This window comes from Erithacus rubecula, assembly GCF_903797595.1.
Source record: "Erithacus rubecula genome assembly, chromosome: 23".
Lineage (NCBI taxonomy): Eukaryota > Metazoa > Chordata > Aves > Passeriformes > Muscicapidae > Erithacus > Erithacus rubecula.
In genome coordinates this window covers 3,497,207-3,522,610 of record NC_136675.1, presented here as the reverse complement: position 1 = coordinate 3,522,610, position 25,404 = coordinate 3,497,207, and the positions used below count along the sequence as shown (strand labels likewise).

General features: G+C 41.8%; 1 protein-coding gene across 3 annotated transcripts in view; it reads left to right on the top strand.

The window, feature by feature from the left end:
- RLF (RLF zinc finger) overlaps positions 1-23,810 on the top strand; it is a 40,653-nt gene extending 16,843 nt beyond the window's left edge. The window contains exons 4-8 of one of the 3 annotated variants that reach the window (XM_079325466.1): positions 1,894-2,026; positions 10,048-10,250; positions 15,706-15,842; positions 18,364-18,505; positions 18,688-23,810. In XM_079325466.1, coding sequence (XP_079181592.1) covers positions 1,894-2,026; positions 10,048-10,250; positions 15,706-15,842; positions 18,364-18,505; positions 18,688-23,397 — 5,325 coding nt within the window. In that variant the 3' untranslated portion in view covers positions 23,398-23,810. Of the gene's footprint in view, positions 1-1,893; positions 2,027-10,047; positions 10,251-14,897; positions 15,193-15,705; positions 15,843-18,363; positions 18,506-18,687 lie in introns of those variants that run through there. The other 2 variants (XM_079325467.1, XM_079325468.1) reach the window with 2 other exon arrangements.
- The last annotated feature ends 1,594 nt before the right edge of the window (positions 23,811-25,404 follow it).

Here is a 25,404-nt window from a genome sequence, read left to right as displayed (position 1 = left end):
GACCTTGCCAGCAGCCTGTTCTGCCACTTGGGCTGGTACCAGGTGCAGCACTTGGATTTGCCTGTGCTGAGCTTCACTGAGTCCCTGTCAGTGATGTTCTGCTGTTGAATGTCCTGATGGCTGCCTGCCCCACAGTGTCAGCTGCTCTCCTGGTCTGGAAAAGCTGTGGGATGGCAGGTGATGAATGTGCTTTGTCCCATTATTCAGACAATAAATGTGTTAAAAATACCAGCTCACCCTGAGAAGTGCTACTGGGACACAGCTGCCAGTTGGGTTCTGTACACTTTGTCACAAACCTTTTAAGTCTGGCTACTGAGCTGGTTTTTTTTTTTTTTTTTTAATGTGTTTTGTCCACTTTTCCTTATTTTAACATTTGGTTTCCAGGATACTATGGGAGATTGTCAGAAGCCTTGCCAAGTATGACTAATGTCATCTGTAGATTGTTTCCACAGAAGGTAGTCAGATTGCTGGATGTAGTTTCCAGGAGAATTTGTCCCATGTTCTTTGTGGGGTCAGGCTATGCTGAATGGCCTGTAGCTCCCCTGGCTTTCTTACTCTTAGTGTATCTTCAAGTCATAAAATACTTCTAATCATTAAATGCTAAGATGCCCTTTACTGTGAATGGTTAGTGGGAAAATCATGGTAATTTTCACAGCAGATTGCCTTGGTTGTAAAAGGTAACTGATAGATTTTAACATGTCATGTGTGATGCACTGTGGAAAGTGCTTTTTCGTAGCCCATAATCCAAACTTCTTTGGTTACTCTCATATTTTAGTGGTCATAGCACTAGCTCCATTTTATCCTGATAATTCAGAACATAGAATTGATTCCAGTATATCTAAAGCATACAACAGAGGCCTGAGGTAAAAGGTTGTGTTAAAAATACCAACACCTTGAAACACAGCTCACCAGAACTTGGGGGCATTGTCATGTATTGAGCTTAGGATCTGCTGTGAGAAGCATTTTTGTTAGTTGGGTTTATTTATCAGCATTAGGAAATTCTGAAAGGTGATATTTTTATTATTTCAGTTCTAGGAACACTACATTTGTTTTTGTACTAGAGTCATGAAATGCCTCCAATTTATTTCAAGTTGATTTATTTTCTATGTTAGACTCTAGATTCTCCCTATGTTGTAATGTCTTTTTGAATTCTTGCTGCACTCCTTAGATTTCCAGAATTCAGGGCCCTGATCACTCTGAGCAATGTGCAGAGGTTTTGTGGGTGAATTTCAGCTGGAGTCAGGCTTCACAGCACCAAATGTGCAAGGATCAGAAATCCCTGGGTCTTAGAGTCAATGCACTGGACATAGATCAGTTTCTCAGAAAATTGCATCTTCATCTCCAGTAGAAAGATATTTTCATCTTAATGATGAAATCTCCCATGGCATTCTTCAACTAGTGACTGATGGTTGATGCTCAGAGGGAATTGACTGGCTTGTCTGTAGTGCTAACACTGAATGTACAATTTTAGACTTATTTTGTTACTCTTTTTTGAAACTATTTAGTCTTTCTTCTGAGTATTTCAATAGCATTATATGCTTTGATAACAAAATCATCCTGTGTCTTTTATAGAATTGCTGGTTTTTTTAATAAATACACGGTTGTGGAGAACCATAAAAATTGCAGAAGAGTTACAACTGCACAATAGAGTTTTTGATTTAAGCCATTTTAGTAAGCTCATTAGTCTGAAATTGGAAGTTTTGCAGCAGGATTAGAGCAGTGAGAGCACATTGGACTTTTAAAATCCCAGTGCAAACTTGTCAAAGCAGTAATGACTGAGAGGAATAGTGTGAAAGTATTAGAGTGCAGTGAAATATTAGGATAGATAATGTAAAATTACATTGGCTTAACTTTTAGCTAAGACTATTAATGACTTTTTTTTACATTTTATAGGATTCACATGATGCTTTACTGGAATTTGGGAATAACAACCTGCAAATATTGGTGGATATCACAAGGGAAGGGGTATGGAAAAATCCAGTTCTTCTTAAAATTCTATCCCAGCAACCAGTAGAAACTGAGGAAGGTAAGAGTGTTTTTAGAGTGATGTGTGGTCGTTCAGAAATTACTTGGGGCAGTTTTGGTGGGCAAGCAGTGATTTGAAGACAGAAGATTTTAAGTTGTATTGTGCAGTATTATTCATATGCTGTTAAATAATATTGATTATGAAACTGTCTCACTGGCATTTTGAGTAATGTGTCCAGTTGTACAACTAATGCCTGGACTATCCATCAGTTTGAATATTTTAAAACTCCATTTTTAAAAATAATTACTTCTTTTTCCATCATGAAAATAAATATTTATTTCTTCCTGAGGTGGTTTGTTTCTTATAACTCTGTGCTTTTTAGTGTTTTCCTGAACCCTTGACAGGGAGGAGTTGAGGATGTCTGTACTTTTCAGAGACATAAAAGATTCATGTGGAAGGGAAGTGTGGAGTGTTATTAGCTCTAGCTTGGGAGGCACTTTGAATTTAGACTATAGAAATAAGATCTTGAATCAGAAACTGCTGAGAGGTGAGGAAAAGGAGGGGAAAAAAGTGTTACTTTCATGTAATATAGTCTTTCTAGTGTCTTCTGTTAAATTCTTCCTTTACTCTGAATTTTTTTCCCATTAGTGGTACCATTAAGTACTTGCAGGTATTTTATGTTTCATTAGCAGTGCACTAGACTGCAGTTTACCTCTGGTAATCTAAAGTAAAAATTAATACAGAAGGGAAGAAGAGTTTAAAATAGTCTTAAAAATTAAAGGAGAACAAAATTGTATTCTCATTTAAGTTTTCTTCCATAGCAGAATCCTTTGCTCTGGCTTTGGCTGGGCTCTCCTTGAGTTGTATGTCAGTATGTTTGATAATTAAATAGAAACATGTTATGGTTATTGAGACAATGTGTTGTTCCTTGTGCTAAAAAAAGAGTACCAAGTTGGGCTGCAGTCTTCACTACCCTTCATGTCAGGTATTAATAGCCTGCAGAAACATTTGAACTGTTGTGCTTAAACTCAGCTGCCAACATTAAGCCCCACTCAGCTGCTCCCTTTTTCCCCACCCCCTCTGGTGAGAGGGAGACAAAGGCTGGGTTGAAATAAGACAAATTTACTTGAAAACAGCAGTGAGATGTCTGATACCATGTGTTATGATTAGTAAAATCTTGGTTTTGTTGTACTTCCTTTTCTTTGTTCAGTCCTGTCTTTATGCCAGGGAGTCAAGTGCTGCTGTGATTTTATTTTGCTTGCAGAAGCTGAGCAGCTGGAATTACTCTCTTGGCCTTGTGTAGGACATGGTAGTGGTTGGTATTAAGCCACTATCTCTAGATGTCTACTAAATTAGCTAAATCATTTGGTACCTTCAGAATCACATCAAGTAAATACAATTTTCTATAACAGATTATAAGTCACTGATGAGTTAAGAGGTTTGTTCTCCTTTCACTCATGCCACTCCTTTATCTGTCTGATATTCTGGGCTAGCAGGCTCCTGCTGATGGAAATAGGGGGAATCAAAATGTGCTTCCTGCAGGTCCCAGAGGGGATCACAGTTCTGCTTTCAGGCTTGGGCTGCAGAAGGAGCTTCAGTGCACTGGATTTTCAGTTGCCTTTGGTCAAACTGCTGTTTATCCTTCAGTACAACAGCAGCCTCACAAAGTGTCTTTTCCAGTCATCTAAAGCTTAGTTTCTTTGCATAGTTTGTATTTCATGCTTTTTGAGTTTTTGTGATGAGTACCTGAAATGCATTCCTGGTTTTTGCTGCTGTGAGAGCAGCTCAGTGTGCCCAGCTGATCTGTGCTTTATCAACTGCTAGATCATGTTAATGATCATCAGATCCTGCTGGAGTGAACAATCCTGATGGTGTGTCAGGTTTTTGCCTTTCTTGTTTAGAGTTTTTTATTTTGTTTTTTAATGCACTGACCTGCAAAAGGAGCTGACATCAAATATAAATATGGTTTTCAAATTTGTTCCAGCAGTTTCATAGCAATTTGGGTTCTGTCTGCTCCTTCTTATGGATTTTAATAGATTGCACTGCCATGTGCTAGGCTGCTAATTCCCAATTTTTACTGTCAGCTGGTGAGGGTGGTTGTTTGGGGCATTAATATTTGCTTGAGGAAAAGGCTTTAAAAAAAAACCCATTTCAACTTGGGCCTTCAGGTGAGTAAACAGTACCAACATCCTGATGGGACCATAATTGTTGCTGTTCAGCACTTGTGACATCCCATGTGGTTCTGTGCTTTAGTACTGACTCCAAGACTTCTTCCCCACACTTTTCTCTTGGCAAACATCCCCTGAACCAAGGAGGTGGGGTGAGCCTGTTGCTGAGTGCAGCAGGTGACACCAGCAGCCTGGTGTGTCTGTGCTGATGAGAGCTGGTTTGTAGAGCAGCTGGGATCAGCATTCACACACTGCTGCTGTGAGATACAGATCTCAGTGGCATTGGGGGCACTTAACATGTTCCTGCACTTCAGCACATTGTCCTGTTGGCCTGTTCCACAGGCACTTGCAGCAGGAATGGTCACCAAGATTTTCTCTGGAATGTTTATCATCATGACCACAGACTTTTCATGCTCTAGTGCCACCAATTCTTTATAAAGGTTGTATTTACAATAGTGTGGTGGAACCTAAATTATCTTTCACTGCAAGTGTTTTGGGTGAAAGAGGAATCTCTTATTACTTTTTGGTCCTGGCTTAAGAGAGCTCTTAAGATACATATAGAGTTTGAAACTGCACCACCCTTTTGGCTAAAGGATTTGGAAGAGGGAAGGATTGCAGGGTGTATGTGCTGATTTTTATAGCAAGCTGTTTTAGTCTTGAGATGTCTGATAGAACACTGTGACAGAACACATAACAGCAGGAGATCAGAAAGAGAAGGAACAAGAAAGTCTGTTCATGGACATGTATGGAAATGTAACAGATTTGGGACTGAGTACAAAATTAGGTTCTCTGAGGAAAAACAGCTCTTCTCATTTTTCTGTCTATTCCTCAGGTTTTGTTCCTTTTTCAGGAAAAGAGGAAACTTTCTACTTAAAGTAAAGCTAAGATGGATGACTGGTTAGTGACTCACTCCTGAATTTTGCTCCTACCATCATCCCTTATATCTGCATGACAGAGGAGCTCAGTTTGTCATTTGCCTCCTTTGCCAAGTTCACTAAAACACTCCCTTAGGTGTGAGAGAATTGTCCCAAGGGCACAGACCTGCCACCCTTGGGGCCATGTGCTTACTGATATCTCTCAAATACTGCAGCAAGTTGAGACCCTTTTGTGCATCCACCTCCATCAAAGTTTCTCTCATTTCTGCTGCAAGACAAAAAAACTGTTAAAATGAAAGTGTTTAATTTGGATGGCTGCAGGTAGTCTTAAAATACTTCCCATGTCTTGACTAGCTGGCTCTGACACATGAGTAAAACTTTATTTAAGCAGTTGCAAAGTGCATGTCTAGCTGTGTAAACAAGAGGAATCTAAATAGTTCTTGGAGGTGAAAAGAGTATTTTTTTCCTAGTATGTCTTATTCATCTTACAGACCTAATAAAAGTATTTGCTGAGCTAAGAGGTGTAGAAATAGGGCCTGAATATCTTGTGGGCACTAAACCCCATGAATAGCAGCTCCACTTGAAGAGAGGACTGCTCTGAGATGCTGGGCTTTTCCCCCAACAGTGATCTCCTGGCCATTGTGTTGTGCTAGCAGTCTCTTACACCAAATACCCATCTTGAAGCACTGATAGCTTTCCTGGATGAGTATTCAAGCCCAGTGTCATACAGATGCAGTTTTTAAGGAAGAGAGGAGGTTTGTTTCCTAGCAACTGAAAATCTGACTGCAGGCTGCCTCCTGGTCAGGCAGTTCTTCTTACTTTATCCATTGGAGTTCCTTTTATGTGGAGTGTCAGCTGGGTCAGGAGTTTAATGCTCAGAGGTTTTTCCTGTGAAAAACAGAAATCTTTACCACAGACTTAAATCTTAAAATGATTCTCTAAAGGACCACTAAGATGACTCCTGCAGAATACAAGAAGATTTCACTGTAGGCATGTGGTATGTGCCTGAGATGAGTTTTCTGTTCAGGTGCATGTTGTGAGTTTTCTGCCAACTAGTGTAGTGTCTGTTAGAACACACTGTTGTTTGTTTGGGCAGTATGTTAAGTGCAGAAAGCATGAAAACTTTTATGTCATGTGCAAAATTCTATTAGAAATTTATATACCATTGATTTCTTAACTACCCACCTTGCATAGTAATAATAAGATGCTAACATAGTGGAAGAGCCATTGAGCAGAAGTATTTTCTTAAGTTGTTAGTCTAAAGCAAGCATTCTTTTTTGACTTATCCAGAGTCTCTTGCAGGCACCAGAGGCAACTGATTGACTACAGTTGCTGCAGAACACCATTCTAATATGTGTTTTATCAGAATGTCTCTTGCATTTCCATGATTTCTTCTACAGTTCACCAGCCAGTTTGTTCCTTGGTTCATATGCATTACTACATGTAGTATAAGAATGTGTTGAACCATCTCTCTTCATCCACAAGAGTCTTTGAATCATGTACAGATCATCAGAGACTTGTATCAAGGCTTTGGGTAGATGTTTATGTTAAGCTGAAAATAGCACCACAGCTATTTTGAAGCCTATGATTTCATGATGTTGGTTTTGCACAGCCTGGTTTTTGATAGTGGAGCTGGATGTGGTTTCTGTCAGAAGCTGCTGGAAGCTTCTGACATGTCCAGCAGAGCCAGTCCCTGATGGCTCTGAAGATGGACATGCTGCTGGCCAAGGCTGGGCCACTTAAAGATGATGGTAACACCCCTGTGATAACATTTAAGAAGAAAAATGAAACAAAGTGGGAGGAAATTGAATTTCTGCTGGAGGAGGAGGTGAGAACATGTGAGAAAAACAGCATGGGAACACCAAGGTCAGTGGAGGAGGAGGGGGAGGAGGTGCTCCAGATGCTGGAGCTGAGAATCCTCTGCAGGCAGTGGTGAAGCAGCTGTGCCCCTGAAGCCCATGGGGATCCATGGGGTGTGCAGAGATCCACCCCCAGCCCCTGGGGATCCACGGGGATGCAGAGATCCACCCCCAGCCCCTGGGGATCCACGGGGATGCAGAGATCCACCCCCAGCCCCTGGGGCTCCCCAGGGATGCAGAGATCCACCCCCAGCCCCTGGGGATCCATGGGGGGTGCAGAGATTCACTCCCAGCCCCTGGGGATCCATGGGGATGCAGAGATCCACTCACAGCCCCTGGGGATCCCCAGGGATGCAGAGATCCACCCCCAGCCCCTGGGGATCCCCAGGGATGCAGAGATCCACCCCCAGCCCCTGGGGATCCCCAGGGATGCAGAGATCCACCCCCAGCCCCTGGGGATCCCCGGGGATGCAGAGATCCACCCCCAGCCCCTGGGGATCCCCAGGGATGCAGAGATCCACCCCCAGCCCCTGGGGATCCCCAGGGATGCAGAGATCCACCCCCAGCCCCTGGGGATCCCCAGGGATGCAGAGATCCACTCCCAGCCCCTGGGGATCCCCAGGGATGCAGAGATCCACTCACAGCCTGTGGGGGATCCCCGGGGATGCAGAGATCCACCCCCAGCCCCTGGGGATCCCCAGGGATGCAGAGATCCACCCCCAGCCCCTGGGGATCCACAGGGATGCAGAGATCCACTCCCAGCCCCTGGGGATCCACAGGGATGCAGAGATCCACTCCCAGCCCCTGGGGATCCCCAGGGATGCAGAGATCCACCCTCAGCCCATGGGGATCCAGGGAATGCAGAGATCCACTCCCAGTCCCTGGGGATCCATGGGGATGCAGAGATCCCCTCCCAGCCCCTGGGGATCCCCAGGGATGCAGAGATCCACCCCCAGCCCCTGGGGATCCATTCCCAGCCCCTGGGGGAGGTGCCCACACCTGAGCAGGTTTATGCCTGGAGGGGATGGTGATCCAGTGGAGAGAGGGCCCTGCTTCCAGGCTGGAGCAGCCTGTCCTTGGAGGGCTGCACCCTGTGGAAGAGTGACCCATGCTGCAGCAGTTCTGGGAGGACTGCTGGTGAGATTGGACCCATGCTGGAGAAGTAATGGGGATCCCACAGCCTCATGGGGAAGGACTCCTCTCCCTGGGCAGTGGAAGAAAAACCTTGGGTGGTGAACTGACCAAAAGCACTGTTGGTGGGAAGGAGGGAGGGGTTGAAAGAAGAAAAGATATTTTTATGGGCTTATTTTACCTTTCATTATACTTCTGTGATTTTGTTAGTAATAAACTCACTTTGTACCTCTAAGCTGAGCTTGTTTTGCCCTTGCAGTGCTTTCTCACAGTCCTTATCTCAAATCATGAAGCCTTCATTACATTTTTCTCTCCTCTGCTCAGGTATAGCTGGGGAGTGAGAGTGAATGACTTTCATGGGTCCTGGTGTTTGGCCAGTGTCAAACCACAACCTTCAGCCAAGGCAAAGAACATGTGCTTTGGCATAGCCTTTGATGCTGTCTCTCACAGCATCCCTGGATTAAATGCCCAGGACACAGCTTGATAAATCCATGGTAGGTTGGGTGAGAAGTGAGGTGATAGATCAGGTGCAAAGATTTACAGTAAATGAGATTGTCAGGCTGGTGAGCAGTCACTGGTGGGGTTTCTTTAATGTCTTCATAAACTATGTTGGTGTAGAAGTTGAATGTACATGAAATAAATTTGCTGCTAATTCTATGTTAGGATCTGTGAATTTCTTTGAGAGCCTTGTAGAGAGGTCCAGATAGACCAGAGAGCTGGGCAGTCTCCAACCATATGAACTTTAACAAGAGTAAGTCATGAATTGCCCACCAGGACATGGTAATCCTGGTTACATGAGCAAACTAGGAGATGGAGAGCAACCCTTTGGAAGGAGATCTGGAGGTTTGGGTTGATGGCAACTTGAATGTGAGTAAGCAGCCAGAGGGTCCAGCTGTGTCCTGGGGTGCATCAGGCACAGCATCACCAGCCAGTCGAGGGGGAGGTGACTGTCCAGCTCTTCTCTGTGCTGAAGTGGCTTCACCTTGAGTCCTGCTTTGGGTTGAGAAATTCTGGGTGCTTCAGTGCACAAAGGGCATCAGACTCCTAGGCTGTGACCAAGGTAGAGGGAAACCTCCAGGCTCCTGCTTGTGAGGAGCAGCTGAGGTTGCTTGGCTTGTTGAGTCTGGAGAAGAGAATGCTGCAGGGTGAGCCCAGCACAGACTGCACCCTCCTCAAGAAGGTGTCTGGTGACCAGCAGCAGGACATGGAATGAAACTCTGTCAGGGTAAGCACAGGTTAGACATTAGGAAAATGTTCTTCATCCCAAGAGTGGTTGGATGCTGGAACAAGAAAAGTGGTCACAGCACCAAACCCACCAGAGTTCAGGGGGCATTTGGCCAATGCTCTGTCATACGGTTTAATTTGAGGAGTAGGACTTGTACATCCCTTCCACTGAATTCTGTTTCTGTGATAAACACCTGGGAAGAGGAGGAAACTAAATCTGTGAGGTTTTTAACCCAAATAAGTAAATTTTGCTTGCTATTTACAAAAATAATCTGAAGTGGTGTTTTTACTATTGAATTAGTTCATCAAGTCTCATAATGATTAGTAGTATCTGTTAAAGAACATAAACCTAACATGTCTTAAATACAATTCTGCTGGAGTCCCACACCCTTGACTTCATTTTACATATTTTTGACTTTACATGGGGTTTTAACAGCTTGAGTGGAAATGTTTCCAGTTAAAAAACATGTAATGAATGGATAGAAATAGTTTTTAAATTTTTGACATATAAAGCTGCACTTGAAAGGTGATGATTGTGAAGCTCAGTTAAACTGCTGCTACCTGTCTGGTGTGATCAGTGTCCTTTAGCCATTGCTGTGTTTTTGGGGGCATGGCAGGGGTGCCTGTGTGTGGGGATCTGTTTCTGCAACCCAGCATTCTCTTCCTGCAGAGTCTGGGACAAGAGAGTCCATTGCTGTCATTTGTAGAGTTTGCTAAGAACATCCATCCACAGATTTGTGAAGAAGTGTGAATGCAGTGAGACAATTTCATTGAAGTGTCATCTGTAAATGGGTCTGTTCTCAAAGGATTTTTTCTTTTCCTAGCTAATAAATTGATTACACGAGAAGGGCCTTCCTTTCTGCAGATGCGAATAAAACATTTGATGAAGTCAAACTGCATCCCCCAAGCCACCTCCCTGTCAAAACTGTGTGCAGATTCTCCAGAAATTGCAAATGTTTCATCTTTTCGCCAAGCCTACATCACCTGTGTGTGTTCAATGCTGCCTAATGAAGACTCCATTAAGGAGGTTAGTAACCTATAATCCCTTTTAAGCAAATATTTATGTAGAATTTTAGAATTTATTTATGTAATACTAAGAACTGAAGCTGAAGAGTGAAACTGTTGGAGCAGAGTTCCAAAAGAGGAATAATCTATTGCAGACTGCAATAGGAAAGAACATTTGTATGAACTGCTGCTGTGGATAAATATGCCTGCATGTGTACTTGATTGGATGTATTTGGAAGCTTAAGAATAATGACTTCAGTTCCAATAATAAGCAAAATATAATCAGAAAGCTGTATTTTCTGTCTCAAACACAGAGCAATTATTTGCACCTAGTCATTCTAACCTAAGAAAAAGTTTCAAGAAAAAAAATTGCTAAACAAACAAAACACACTTTGGAGTTGTTCTTCCTGAACATTAATCTGGTTTTTAGCAGTCTTCCAGTAACAATCTTAGCAATGATTTGTGTTCCCATTTAACTGCTGTAACACAGCTGTCTCTTTCCTCTGTTGCCTGTTGGTGTCACATACCTGTTAATGGGATCAGTCTCACTGGTATGCACCTGGTGTAGTTTTAAATGTGAGACTTGGCATTGTGAATAAGCTGCAGTGAAACTGGGGGAAGCTTGAGATCCTAAAAAAAATAACTCTCGTGTCTGCACTTCCTGCATGAGTGGCAGAATGATCATGCTGTATGTATAAATTATTTTTAAAACTCTTCTTTTCCACTTAATGGTGTAAAATAAATATTTGTATAAGGTGTCTCTTGAGTCTGCACTTTGAGGCAGATTCCCCTTGGTGTGATGTAGGAGCAGAGAATGTTTTTAACAGCTCAGTGCAGACATGATCTGTGCATTGGAAGCTTTGGGTTGTTTGAGCATGTTCTATGATTGGATTGGCTGCTAATGAGGAATGGGGAAATCACATTAAATTCTGTTCCCTTTTCAGTTTAATTTAAGAGTTGTGAAGTGTAGCTGTAGCTGTTTTACCCTGATACTCAGAGCAGTTTTTTCTTGCCAGTCAAGTATAAAAGTTGGAACACAAATTGATGAACTGAATCAAGGTAATTGCTTAATTAAACTTTCTATGGGAAAACAAAGCTACAAAGCAGGGTCTTAAAGCAGTGCATTTTATTGACTTAACTGGACCTGTGGCCAAAACTGTGAAAGTACAAAGTCAGTGGTGTTCCAGTGCCAGAAAGTGAACTTTAATAACTGGCAGTATGAAGATGTGCATGGCATGTTTCTTTGCTTGCTTTGTCACAGGTGTGGTATCATTGGCACTCTTACAGAATTGCTGAAGTTTGAGACTTCTAAAACACTTTCATTTACACCTTTGTTTTAAGAGGCAAGAAATGTGTTGTATTGTCACATTACTTATTATCTTTCTCAGGTGGAAAGGTGTCAGATCTAATGAGAAGTGGGGAAAAAGGGGTGGGGAAAGGTGAAAAATTAAAGAGTTCAAACATTGGCAGCTGTTGGGGAATGATAGGTGGCAATAGCCAAAATCCCACCAGGGGGAAGAGGGAATAAGCTTTAATAAAAGGAACAAGAGTTGAGTGAAATTGAAAGTTTAGAGTCAGATGGGGTAGGTAGAGGAGGGTTTGGCCAAGAAAGTAAATATTACAGGAAGCTTGAACAGGAATGAAGATAGCCTGGGGAGGATTGAAGAAAAATAATTTATTTTGGAAGATTAGACAGTGTGTGGTCATCCTTTTCCAGGAACTGGATGTGATTGGGCTGGCTAAGTCAGATGTGGAAGTTAAATATATATATATAGATAGATAGACATAATATACATGTGTTTACATATCTCTAGAGAATATCTAACTCTGTGTCTGTGCACACACACACTGTGAATAAAGCTGTCTCTTGCATTTCTGTTACCTCCTGGGACCTCAGTTTGATTTTGAGGCACACATGTAACAAGAAATGACTCTAGAGTGGTTTGTTCACTGCTGCTCTGTGTGATGCAGAAAGTAGAATTAAGGGTCACTGTCAGAATTCCAATGTTTGGCTTGAACTTGCCAATTTATTGAATTGATTAAAGTGCTAATTAAAGCAGTTCTACACTGTAATTAACTACTGCAAAAACATCAAGTCCCAAATGTTCTGTGAGACAGTTTTCTCTGTGAGACACTAGTGCCAACCACATTTAACACTTAAAAAGGATTTTGAAATGCAACAACCAGTTAAAGTTAAAGCCATATTGAGTATTTTAATCATAACTGATTGTCTCTGCCAAATGCCAGTGTGAGTGTTTGCTGGGACACATGGGAACTTCATATAGCCAACTCATATTGTCAAAGTAGTTTTGTTTAATTTGGAATTCCTTTGGGAAAGACTGATCCAAAATCAGCAAGTAAAGCTCTTCAGGGAGTCAGTTTAAGCCAATACCCCATATCCCATTCATAAAAAACTCAGTTGTGAAACAAGCATTCATCTTTTGGAGGCCTTCTCCAAATAAAGAGTATCAGCCTGGTGTCCTACTAAAAAATGGTAGAAGCTAGGTTAGTGATAGGAAATTTTTATAATGATATGAAAAATAAAGTATCACTGTAGTGTCACAACTTTTCCTTCAAAATAAAGTAACATGGAAAACAAAGATAAGTGAAATTCACATGGTTTTATGTTCTTTGGAATAACTTTGAGGAGTAAACTGGCATAGTTGCTAATAAAACATGGGAAGGATAGCATCATCTTTTAACAATTCTAATTTAAAATACCTTAGCAGTGTTCATTCTGTCTAGTTGGGTTTTAACAGAGTAATGGTGGTCAGCCTTTCAGGTTTAGTAAAGATACTTCAGTAAGTGACTGGCTGGATATTGTTGGATGATTTCAAGATGTGCATTTCAAATTTTCACCTTAAATATTAAAAAAAATAATCTCAGACAATCTCACAGCAAAAAAAAATCTCACAAACAAAAACCCCAAGATCTGAAATGAGATCAATTATCATTGACCAAGTTTGAGATAAATGGGACTTGAAACCAATTTTCTTGTTGTTTACTCAGTAGTTGATGTCCTGGATTTGAATGAGTTTGTCCAAAAGGTGTCAGATTTCTATGGGGGAGAAGGGCTCTGATGTGCTGTGCCAGGCCATGTTTGTGCTGCAGCTGCTGTTGCTCCTGCTCTTCCAGCACACAGCAGAAGTTCTGGGTCTTGTTCCAGTGTAGGTCTGATTTAGGAATAACTGATGGATGTTTAAAAAATGGGATTTATAATTCTGTAGCAGTGGTGGTGGTGTTCAGTGGTTGTTGTTTAAATGAGCTGGTGATGAACATGCTCTGTCAGGCAGTGTCTGGCCAAGTAGTTCATGGGTTTCCTGCCACATTCCCTTCAGATCTGTGAAGGAAACATGACCTATACTTACATGCACTGACAATATTTGTGTTTCTAAAACCCAAGATTTGAAAGATCAGGCTTTTATCAAACTGCTGCATTATTTAAGAATATTTGCTGCAGTATTAGGGAGATGGCAGTCTGTAATTGTAGAAATTATCAAAGACAAAAGTTTGTGTCACTTAGGTGTAAGCTTAATTTTTAGCTTTTAAACTTTGCTTTATAAAATACACTGATTGCAATTGTTACCTAATAGGAATAGTTGAGTGGAGAGAGGTGGTACAATACTGTGAGAAGGCTGGAGCTGCTCTGCTGTCAGATTTCCCAGCCAAGCTGCAGGGCCTGTGTAGCTGTGGGTACCATGTGGAGAGGTGCAGCTGGCAGGGGATGTTGGGGAAGGGGGCATGCAGCAGTGTCCTGTTACACACAGGAGCCCCTTTCTCTCCTGGGCAGTGATCAGCACCTTCACAGTGCTGTCCATTGGTATGGGCTCAATTCTCAGCCCTCCCCAGCCTGCTGGAGGTGGTTTTGATTTACAGATACTGTATGGGCTTATTATCTTTGACATGCAAGGAACAGTGATGTCTGTTCCCTTAGACAGCAAAGCACTGTCACCTAAATAATTCTGACTTTTCTCTCTTGCTGGGGGTGAGTCAGTGTCAACTCCCTCCCTACCCTTCCCCACCCCCTAAAATCTGCTTATTTTACTTCATCAAATGCAAAATTTGCAATGCCTTGTGGGTTATGAATTGCTCTGGAAATGTCTGCTACAAGAGGTCAGTTCTACGTCTCAAGTTGTGCACCAAAAGTCAGTGGACCCTAGAAAATGTTGGCATTGCTCATTGAAACTCCAGTGTCAAGCCTGAATGGGAAACTGGGTTAATCCCCCTGCTTCTGCTCTTCCTGCTGGATGAGATGTATGCAAAAAATAGTTAAACTTCCTACTGTTGTTCTCTGTCATTGTTGTTCATGGTGAATAAGAAGTTTGAAATGTTTATAATATCAACAGCTGTTTAAAGTACATATTGCTAGAGCACACCTGTTCTGTGAAGTGGAATAGATGTAGTGGGAAAATGTATTAAAACCTAGTGTTGTCTTACTATTAAGACAACACTCTTCATAATTATTGTTTGTGGCTTATATCCAAGCTGATATTCTTGTTTGATACACAGCTGTGTACTACCTTAAGTAGACATTGCAGAACATTTTTGGGATTTGTCTCCTTGTCATGGTTTAACCTGCCTAGAGCCAGGCCCCTAACAGCTGTTTGCTCAGGTCCCCTACAGTGGTACCAGGGACATAAAGGGAAGGGTAAAAGTGAGAACTTGTAGGTAGAGGTGAAGAGAATGCAATAGGTGAAGCAAAAGCCATGCATACAGGCAAAGCAAAACCAGGAATTAATTCACTGTTCCCACAGGCAGACAGAGCAAGGCACAGTCATGCATAGCAGAGACGTGAGAAGACAAATTGCATCTCTCTCAGCAAGCTCCCCTTCCTCCTCTGCCCCTCACTGTATATAATGAGCATGATATCATGGTCTGGAACACCCCTTTGGTCAGCTGGGGTCACCTGTCCTGGCTGTGTCTCCTTCCAACCTCCTGTGCACTCCCAGCTTCCTTTGCTTTGTGTAAGTGCTACTCAGCAATGACAAAAAACATCTTTATATTATCAACCCTGTGTCCAGCAGAAATCCCAAACACAGCCCCATACCCAGCCAAAATCAGCACACTGCTCTAAACACTTCTGTTCTATCATCCTGCTCTGAAATGTGGTTGTTCAGTGTCACCACCAAAGGATGAAGAGAGCATGAGACTGGCTTTTTCACAACTTTTGATCCTTTTGGACCTGGGTTCTAATTTTCCAAAGTAACACAAGAATCCTTCTAAGTGCAGAGAGACATAATGGGAAGTTTTAGATTATTACAAGTATTTAGCTAAGCTGCCCAAAATGGAAGGTTGTCCCAAAGAAAACTAAGATTGAGAAGGGATCAGAACTATCAGGTGAACTTCTCACACTATTTTGTAGCTGAAGGGTATGGGAGACATAATCTTCTGTTTGTGAGACTTTGATACAGTAAGTGTGCATTTCTTTTGTAAACATACTGAGAATAAAGTGCATTTTCTTTTGAATTTTCTTTAAGATTGCAAAGGTGGATTGCAAAGAGGTACTAGACATCATATGCAACCTGGAATCTGAGGGACAAGAAAACACTGCATTTATTCTTTGTACAACATATCTTACCCATCAGCTTCAAACAGCAAATGTGTATTGCTCTTGGTAAGTATAAGCTGCTTCTGCTAACTGTTCCTCACTGGCTAGAACTGAGCAAATATACTACAAAAATATGTAGAGAAGGTGGATTTGTCCTTTACTTGAGAAGTGCATCAGACTGAAGCACTTCTGGATAATTAACTTATTTTGTCACAAGTTGCTTAACTAATAGAGCAGTAAACCAAAGCAATATTTAAACAAATTAAAACTGAAACAGCACTCACACTATTGGCATGAACACTGATACTTCTGTGGGTAAGTAGATCTGTCAGTGGTGGTGGGTCAGTGTTCTCAGGGTTGGTATTAAACCCTTTGTGGTTCCACAAAGATTGTTGTCAGCCTCTTCTTCCCTTGGCAATACTTGGCCCCATGAAAGTCTGGTGCATTTTTTTTTATCTGTTCCACAGAGATGTCAGTACTAGCAATGAGCAGAAGCTCACTCTGAAACAATTTTGGGTTGCAAAATGCAACTTCCTGGGTTGCTACTGTTGCTACTCAGACCTGCCTGAAGCAACAACCTCCAAACCCCAGAGAGAAACTGAAGAAGGATTGAAAGAGTTTCTGCATGAGTGAGCCCAGCTTTAAAGGAGCTGGCAGCCCTGACTTCTGCAGTTCCATTTCCAGGTGCCAGGTCTGAGAGAGTAACAGTTTGGGGCAGAATGGTGTAGCACAATCTCTTTTTTGAGGGTTTCCCAGGACAGCTTCAAAGAAGATCCTGTCTGGTTCAAAAACTGAGCAGTTACTTTACTCTGCTTGAAATGCTGATTTGGATTCTACTTAAAATTTTTCTGGCAGTGTCATTAACACCTTTTGGATTTGGATTGCTGTAGAAAATGTTACGTTTGTATGTAATCATAAGCCTGCATAATGGTGTTTCAAGTCAATAAATTATTTAAGCTTTAATCACCTTTCATAGTGTACTGCTGGTGTATTATGTAATTTGATAGACCAGAACTGAGCAGTGACTAAAACATTTACTTATCTTTCAGAGGAGAGCAGAGAGTAAGAAAAGCCAAGACCATCTGGTACAGAGTCATTGCAGATCAGCTGTCCTTTGTACTCTTATGGATTAGGGTAAACAGGCAAGCCCTAGCAATTCTGTACTGTGAACTGTTCTGTTCATCTGGAGAATCCTTAAATTAATGGTTTCCTACCATCATATCCCTGTTGATTTTTAGAGTAGCAGTATGTTGATGAAGGATTCTCTGCTGGCTCCTGGCTGGCCTGTCACAGATGCTGCTGGCCAGGGCAGTCCTGCTGGTTGCCCAGTCCCTTTGCTCTGCTTTGTGCAGTGTCAGAGAGAACCAGTATAAATTATGCAAATTGAAAGTATTCTGGTTTAAACAAATGAAAAGACCTGTTGGACAGCTGTGAACTGCAGATAAAAAGGAAAATGTGTTTGGTGCTCTCTCCTTGTGGATTGTATAGTTGTAAAGCTAAAGCTTTGGTACCATACTCATACTTAAGCCAGTCCTGACAGTTTCTGCTGCTGGAAAACAGAAGGTCCATTCTTGTTGGTGCTTTGTTTGTTGTCCTGACTTGTCCTTCTAACCTGTAGCAAGCACATTATCTTACCCAACCAGAACTAGATACCTTTCTGCAAATTAGTGCTGATTACTCAGTGGTTAGACAAGTTCTAGGGAAAGTGCAACTCTGGAGTGTCTGGAAAATGTTAAACCTCTTCAGCTGTAGCATCACTCTTAATGTAGGAGGGGGAAATCTACCTCCCTTTGTTCCTGTCTGCAGTGCTCCACCATCTCCCTGATGGTTCTGACCATGCAGTCAGAATCCTCTGTGTGTAGTTGATGCACACAGTGGATATGTTAGCAAAAGTGAAGTTTACCAAAGGAATGGTAGAGTAAAACCTATGGCTCTGCTACTTCTGGGCAGTCCATGTGCTGGCAGAACAGCAAGTGACAGGTTGTATCCATAAGTGTTTGTGCTGCCGTGGGTATAATACATTGCTTGGTAGAGTGGCTTTGAGCTGTCATGGTGTGAGTGGAGAAGCACAGACAGCAGCCAGCCTTCACCTCACAGATCCCTTACACAGTGCTGTGCAAAGGGTGGCTCTGTTCCCTTTCAGTGGCAGCCACATCACCTGGCTGCAGGGGTCAGCAGCTGAGCTGCTTGCTTATTGAAAGTGAAATGGCAATTTTCCATTGTGATTCATCTTACCCATTTTAAATTTCTGTGTGAAAGGTAAAGGTTCTGGAAGTGTGAGACTGGGTTTTTTTGGTCTACAAAGAAAGTCTGTGCAGATACAGATGTGTGCATTGAGATGAAGCCCAGTGCCAGTGTTTTTCCCCAGTAAGTATCAGGAGATACACTGGGGTTTGATGTGATGCTGGAGTGGGTACAGGCACAGTTCTCTTCAGTGTCACTTGGAGATCAGGACCTAATTGAAGTGTGTGTTGGCTTTGAATAACACTTAAGTATTTCTTGACATTAGCTCTGAACTGACACACTGTGACTACACAAATTCTGTGTATCTGCAATGTTCTTACATTCTGCTTTTAATTCTCCATAGGGAACTGACACTGTTCTGGAGCAAACTGCAGAGAAGAATAGATCCTTCTTTAGACTCCTTTCTGGAGAGATGTCGTCAGTTTGGCATCATTGCTAAGACACTACAGCATCTATTTTTCTTGATAAGAGTCATACAATCTGAAGTAAGTAAGATATAATCCCAGATCTTTGGACAAAGCTAGAGCTGTTTACATGAATTCATTATTTTCTTAATAAATCTATTGAACAGAAAAAATATAGCTTATTTCATTATTCATACTTTCTGGTTAAGTGCCTATACATACTAATAAAACATTAATAAAAATCTTCTGTTTTCTTTAAACAGGCAGAGGAAGCAGGACTTGCTGTGTCTGTGTTGTTATGTGTGAGAGCCCTTCAGATCAGGTCCAATGGAAGTGATGAGATGAAGACATCAGTGTGTAAAACAATTGCATGCCTTTTACCAGAAGACCTTGAAGTTAGAAGAGCCTGCCAGCTCACAGAATTCCTACTTGAGCCAACTTTGAATGGATTTAATGCCTTGGAAGAGCTCTATATGCAGCCAGACCAAAAATTTGATGAAGAAAATGCACTGGTTCCAAACTCACTCCGCTGTGAACTGCTGTTAGCTTTGAAAGCATATTGGCCATTTGATCCTGAATTTTGGGACTGGAAGACTTTGAAACGTCATTGTCATAAACTCTTAGGGAAGGCAGCTTCTGATTCTGAGGATGATGCAGGTTGTCATCTGTCACTCCATGAAACCGACATGCTGGAAACTTCCTTTAGTGACTATGATGAGACAAAAGAACACAGATACTATGATGGGAAAGACACAATGAACCACCCTAAGGAAAAAGCAAGAGTGAAAAAACCAATTGGTTCTTCAGAAAGATACCAGAGATGGCTTCAATACAAGTTTTTTTGTGTGCTCTGCAAAAGGGAGTGTATAGAGGCCAGAATACTGCATCATTCTAAGATGCACATGGAAGATGGTATTTATACATGTCCTGTTTGCACAAAAAAGTTCAAGAGAAAGGAATTTTTTGTACCGCACGTAATGGAACATGTTAAGATGCCACCTAGCAGAACACACAGACCTAAAAAGAAAATAATTCTGAAAAAAGAGAGATCCCCACAAAAGGCAGCACCTTCCAGCAGCCCACCCCCAGTATTTCCAGAAAGGCCCCACCAGGCACAGCTCCCTGAAAGCTTTGACGACGACTCACAGGAATACGTGACATTCAGCCAACTGGAAAATTGCCAGCTGCAAGACAGAGACATCTACCCCTGCCCTGGGACTGACTGTTCCAGAGTATTTAAGCAATTTAAATACCTGAGCGTACACCTGAAAGCTGAACACCAGAACAACGATGAGAACGCAAAGCACTACTTGGATATGAAGAACCGTCGGGAGAAGTGCGCGTTCTGCCGCCGGCACTTCATGAGCTCGTTCCACCTGCGGGAGCACGAGCGCGTGCACTGCGGGCCCCAGCCCTACATGTGCGTGTCCATGGACTGCTACGCCCGCTTTGGCTCGGTGAACGAGCTGCTCAACCACAAACAGACGCACGACGATCTCCGCTATAAGTGTGAGCTGAACGGGTGTAACATTGTTTTCAGCGATTTAGGGCAGCTTTACCATCACGAGGCGCAGCATTTCAGAGATGCCTCGTATACCTGCAATTATTTTGGTTGCAAGAAGTTTTATTATTCAAAAACTGAGTTTCAGAATCACCTGGCGGCACATGATATCCAAGTGTCAAATGGGGAAGGGAAGCAAGCGCTGAACCTTGAAGGGTTGGTTACGGAAGAAAAATCCAAGTTTCTTCCGGAGTCTCAGCTGCTTGAACAATCTGAAAGTTCCAATCTGAATGATAGCTTGGATCCCTCAGGCTCTCAGGAAATCCCACACGTGAAGGAAGAATCTCTCTCTGACAGTGAAGATCTAATCAGTGAAAGTAACTGCAGCCTGCATTGTGGGGAGCACAGGGCTGCAGTAAGCCAAGGTCAGACATCACCACAGCTGCTTCCAACAGTGGCTCACAACCAGTCGGTTCCAGGTTTTGTTGTGTCCCAGGAAGGAGTCTTCCATCCCAATATGAAACAGCAGTGTTCCAATGTGGCAGTTTGCTTTGATGAAAAGAACCTTTCCTGTGGTTTTGAAGGCTGCTGTTCCACCCACAAAAATTCCAGAAGTATGCAAAAACATCTTCGAAGGGCCCATCCATACAACTTTAAAGGTAAAAGAAATATGGAAATGAAAACTAAATACTTTCTTGATCTGTTGAATGATGCTCAGAACAGTAAATCCCCTACAGAAATGAGTCCAGAGTTAGGTCATAATTCTGATACAAATGCTGACTCTCCAGAAAGCCTGTGTTGTGCTGTAGATGCTAAAGGAAGCAGTGGTCTGAAGGAAGAAACTTGTCCTTCTTCCCCAGAAACATCTTTCTATGACAGTTATAAAGAACCAGATATTGAAGATAACATGTTGGAACTAATGTTAGGCTTGAAACATCTAAGCTTAAAAAATGCCAGCATTCAGAATTCTTCAAGACAGAAATCTTTTCTGGGCTATTCATCTAGGGATTCCAAGTGCTCTGAGTCAGCTGATGAAACTACCTCAAAATTTCACCTTCAAGAGCAAGATAATTTACCCAGCCAGTACCTTACTCAGCTGGCAGCTAAACCATTTTTCTGTGAATGTCACGGATGTACATGTGAGTTTGTGACCAGAGAAGCTCTCTTAATGCATTATGTTAAAAAGCATAACTATTCAAAGGAAATGGTTCTTCAACTAAATATGTTCCAGCATCGATATTCACCATTTAAGTGTCATATTTGCCAAAGATCATTTACAAGAAAAACACATCTTCGAATTCACTATAGAAACAAACATCAAATTGGTGAGAGGGTGGCTCACAAGGTGTGTCCTAGTGAAAAGTTTGATCATGTAGGTTTATGTGCAGAAGACATGCATAAGAATAGCACTGCTCCAGTGCCTGCCTGTGCAAACAGCCTTGGGTTCTCTGGACATTCAGACTCTGAACAGCTGTGTCACACAAAAAAGGAAGACTGCTCTTCTGAGACTGATTTGGAGTCCAACGAGGAGACAGACAATGATGTAACAAGCAAAACATCTAACATAACTTCTCTGGACAGTCATAGGGAAGAACTGGAAGCAAGACAGGGAAGAGGAAGCAAAAGAACAGTTGCTAAAGGAAACTTATGTTACATATTGCATAAGTACCACAAACCATTTCATTGTATACATAAAAGCTGCAACTCAGCTTTCACAAACCAGAAAGGTTTGATTCGCCATTACAGAACTGTTCACCAGTACAATAAGGAGCAGCTCTGCTTAGAAAAAGACAAAGCAAGAACAAAAAGGGAACTTGTCAAATGTAAAAAAATATTTGCATGCAAACACAAAGAGTGTGGTAAGCGTTTTCTGTGTTCTAAAGCTCTTTCTAAACATTGTAGTGATTTCCACAATGAAATCTTAGAGGATCAAAAACTGCTTTCTGAAGCTGAGTCTGCCAGATTTGCTTGTAACCAAGCCCACTGCCATGCTGTATTTTATACATTTAATAAGCTGAAACGGCACCTAATAGAAGAACACGCCAATGAAGAAAAACTAAACAAAGATTTTGAAATCCATTGTGACCTTAATGGCTGCAATCGAATTTTCACAAATTACAGTCACTACTCTCAACACGTGTATTTCAGACACAGTGAATATTACGATAGTCTCTTTGGAAATCAGAAAGAGGAGGAAGATAATGAAGATAAAAACGAGCAAAATTATTTGAAAGACAGCTTTGACACAAGCAAGCAGAATGGGAAGCAATTAAAAGAAAAAACTAAAAGAATTAGCAGAAGCAAAGAAAAGCAACTGCTGAATTTCAAAACAAAAGAGGAAGCCCTACAAATGTGCAAAGAGAAGTCTAACCAGACCCAGTACCCCTGCATGGTGCAGGGCTGCCTGTCTGTTGTCAAACTGGAAAGCAGCATCGTCAGGCACTACAAGCGCACACACCAGATGACCAACATGTACATCGAGCAGCGCCTCCAGAAACTCGTTCTCTGTGTTAAGTGTGGTGTCATGATTGAAAAGCAGTCTTGCTCTGACACAGCTTCAGACTTGGATAAAAAAGATGAAGAAGTTAATGAGGATACATCAGCTAATTCTGAGCCTGTGCAGGAAGGTGATAAACCCCTTGTTGCAGACCCTGCCTGCGATCCTCCAGATGTGAGTGGTGAAGATCTCAAACAATGCCCGCCGAGTAGTGTGAATTGTGATGCCAGTGCCTTTGTGTATTCAGGCACTTTAAAATATAACCACAGTTCAAAGAGCACCTGTTTTGAAGAGCCTAAAACCAGGGAGGCAGCTGTGTGTAAAACTGAAGATCTTTCTGAAAGCAGTGAAAGAGAGAATAGTTCTTCTTTCTCCAGTTTACAATTAGAGTTGCCAAGAGAGAAAGACCCAGAAGGATGTCAACACAGTGCAGTTAATCAAAATGCAAAAAGAAATGTACTTTGTGCTACAAAAGATAAATTTCAAAAGCCTCCTGTGTCCAAACCTTTTGATTTAAAGACATATAAACCAATGGGATTTGAGTCTTCATTTTTAAAATTTATTCAGGAAAGTGAGGGAAAAGATGATGATGATGATGAGGATTGTGATGAGGTGGTAGAATGGGAGTCTCCTGAGCAGTTGCCAGTAGATGAAACACTGCAGAATGAGGGAGACAGCCAAGGGGATACACCAGTAAACAACTTTGTGAGTGATGAAAATGTGATCATAACCACAAATAATCCTGGGCAGCTAACAGAGATCCAGCCCTTGCTGTCAGAGTCCTCATCTGCCCCTTCTTTAGAAAATCTGAGGGCAATCTTGGACAAGGCCCTAACGGACTGTGGAGACCTTGCCTTAAAACAGCTGCATTACTTACGACCAGTAGTTGTTCTTGAAAGATCCAAGTTTTCCACACCTCTCATAGATTTATTTCCAACAAAAAAGGCAGATGAGCTGTGTGTAGGAAGTACATAAGTAGCTTTGCTTAGAGCAGATAGCCTCCACTACTGCTGTACGGGGAGAACTTCAAATTAGAACAGTAATTGTTACAGTACACACTTTTTAGGTTAGTTTTGACTGTTTAATTCCATGAATGTATAATATCTGTCAAAAGTAATGGCCAAGTTAATTTAGCTCCCCATTTTTTTCAATGAACAGTGCTGATTTTGGTGCTATTTAACACATCAGAATACTGGGGGCTTCCTCTTGAAGAGTAAATGTGCATGATTGTATATGGAACAAGTACTGGGGTACCAGGGTTTGGGGGGCGATGGAGTTATTACTTGACTTGAATGTGCACCCCAGGGTGCTTTGTGTAACATATTGTACACTACAGCATCTTATATTTTTTGAGTTATGAGTTTCAATAAATTACAGTTTTTCACCCATTTGTTTACTGTACAGTAAATCTTTAATGTGCTTTACTTGTAATTGAGTTTGGGACCATTCTGAGTGCATTGGACAGTGTTGCTTAAGTTTTATGCATTTGTAGATAATTTATCAGACTGATAAAATAGATACAGAAAAGTAAAGTATTACATTTTATTTTACAACATTCTCTGTGCTTTTTTCAGACTTGAAAGAACTATAATTACTACAGGCTTACTAATTATTATGCATGAGCAAGTCCTTGTTCCTTTAACAGCAGAGGGTGTTTTGTGAGACTGTCTGGCACCACCTGAGCATGTGATGGGTGTTGCCAGACTTCCAAGCAGGTTGTGTCACACTAAAGTACCAGTATACATTTAGGGTTCCCCAGTTAGCTTTTTTTGGCAGTGAACAAGCTGGATGATTCACCAGAAGAGTCAGCTAATATTTAAGTTCTGTTTCTTATTCTGTATCACATTTCTTGCCACACGTGGCTGCATCATGAGGCCCAGAATTGATGTCCCCCCCATCTCCATGGAGATTCTGATGGGCAAACAGCAATCACAGCTTCCTGCTGACTGAGGGCTTGGTGTTGTTGGGGCTTCTGGGTTTTTATACTGAGATCTGGAAAGCAGCAGTGGAAAGGAAATGGAAAAAACTCTGGGAAATGTTTAAAACAGAGCATGAGTGTTGGCTGAGTGCAGGAATGATGGCAGCTGTCAGACTGTCTAGTGAACTGTGGTATGACCAAAATTAGGCAGAAATGGCATTTTTGGACTGTGTTTAGGAAAAGAAAGTTATTGGGGCATCCTTAAAAGTTAGGTTGAAAATCATACACCAAGCAAGAGAACTGCCTGGCATTTAATGTAATATCCTCTCTAAACTGTGTCTTTTAATGGAAGAAATATGGTGCATCAATCTTCTCACAAAGTCCTAAAAGTGGAAGTAAGTTGTGTCAGAAGGTTAAATACTGCAACAACATCAGGCAGCCTTCAATGACTTAAAAAGTAATTTATCTCTCTGGAGTAATGAAGTACCTTTTAATGTCAAGTTTGAGTCATATTTTAACATACTTGAATCTTCAAGATCTCAAATCAGGAGAAGAGTTTAAGCAAACTTAAAATAGACATGTGATGACTGCTTCAGGTATTGGGCCAGAGAGACCCTGTTACCTTCTCAGGGTTTGAGTATCCCACAGAGGAACCTGTCCCTTCATAGTCAGAAGGAATAGTAAATGTCTTTTTGAGATTTGGAGACTTCAAGTCAATGAGAGACCTTCCAGACTTCTCTCTTTCTAGCAGAGCCATCAGCAGTTCATCTCCCCGGTTCCTCTGCAGGGATGTATCAGGTTACAGAAAACGCTGGGCTTCGATATATTTGACAGGTCATTCTTCTACATAGTTAAAAAAGGTAACTGACAGATAACGAGAACATTAATTGGCATTCTTTTATTAAAAGTTAATGACTAAAAATTCCTAGACATGTTCTGTTATACTTTAGACTGGTAAAAATTAGATAAATGATACTGAAACGCTGCACCTAGAAGTGACTAAACGTTAACACTCCCCTTACTGCATCTTTGTCAGATCACAGCGTCCCTGTGCTCTGCATGGT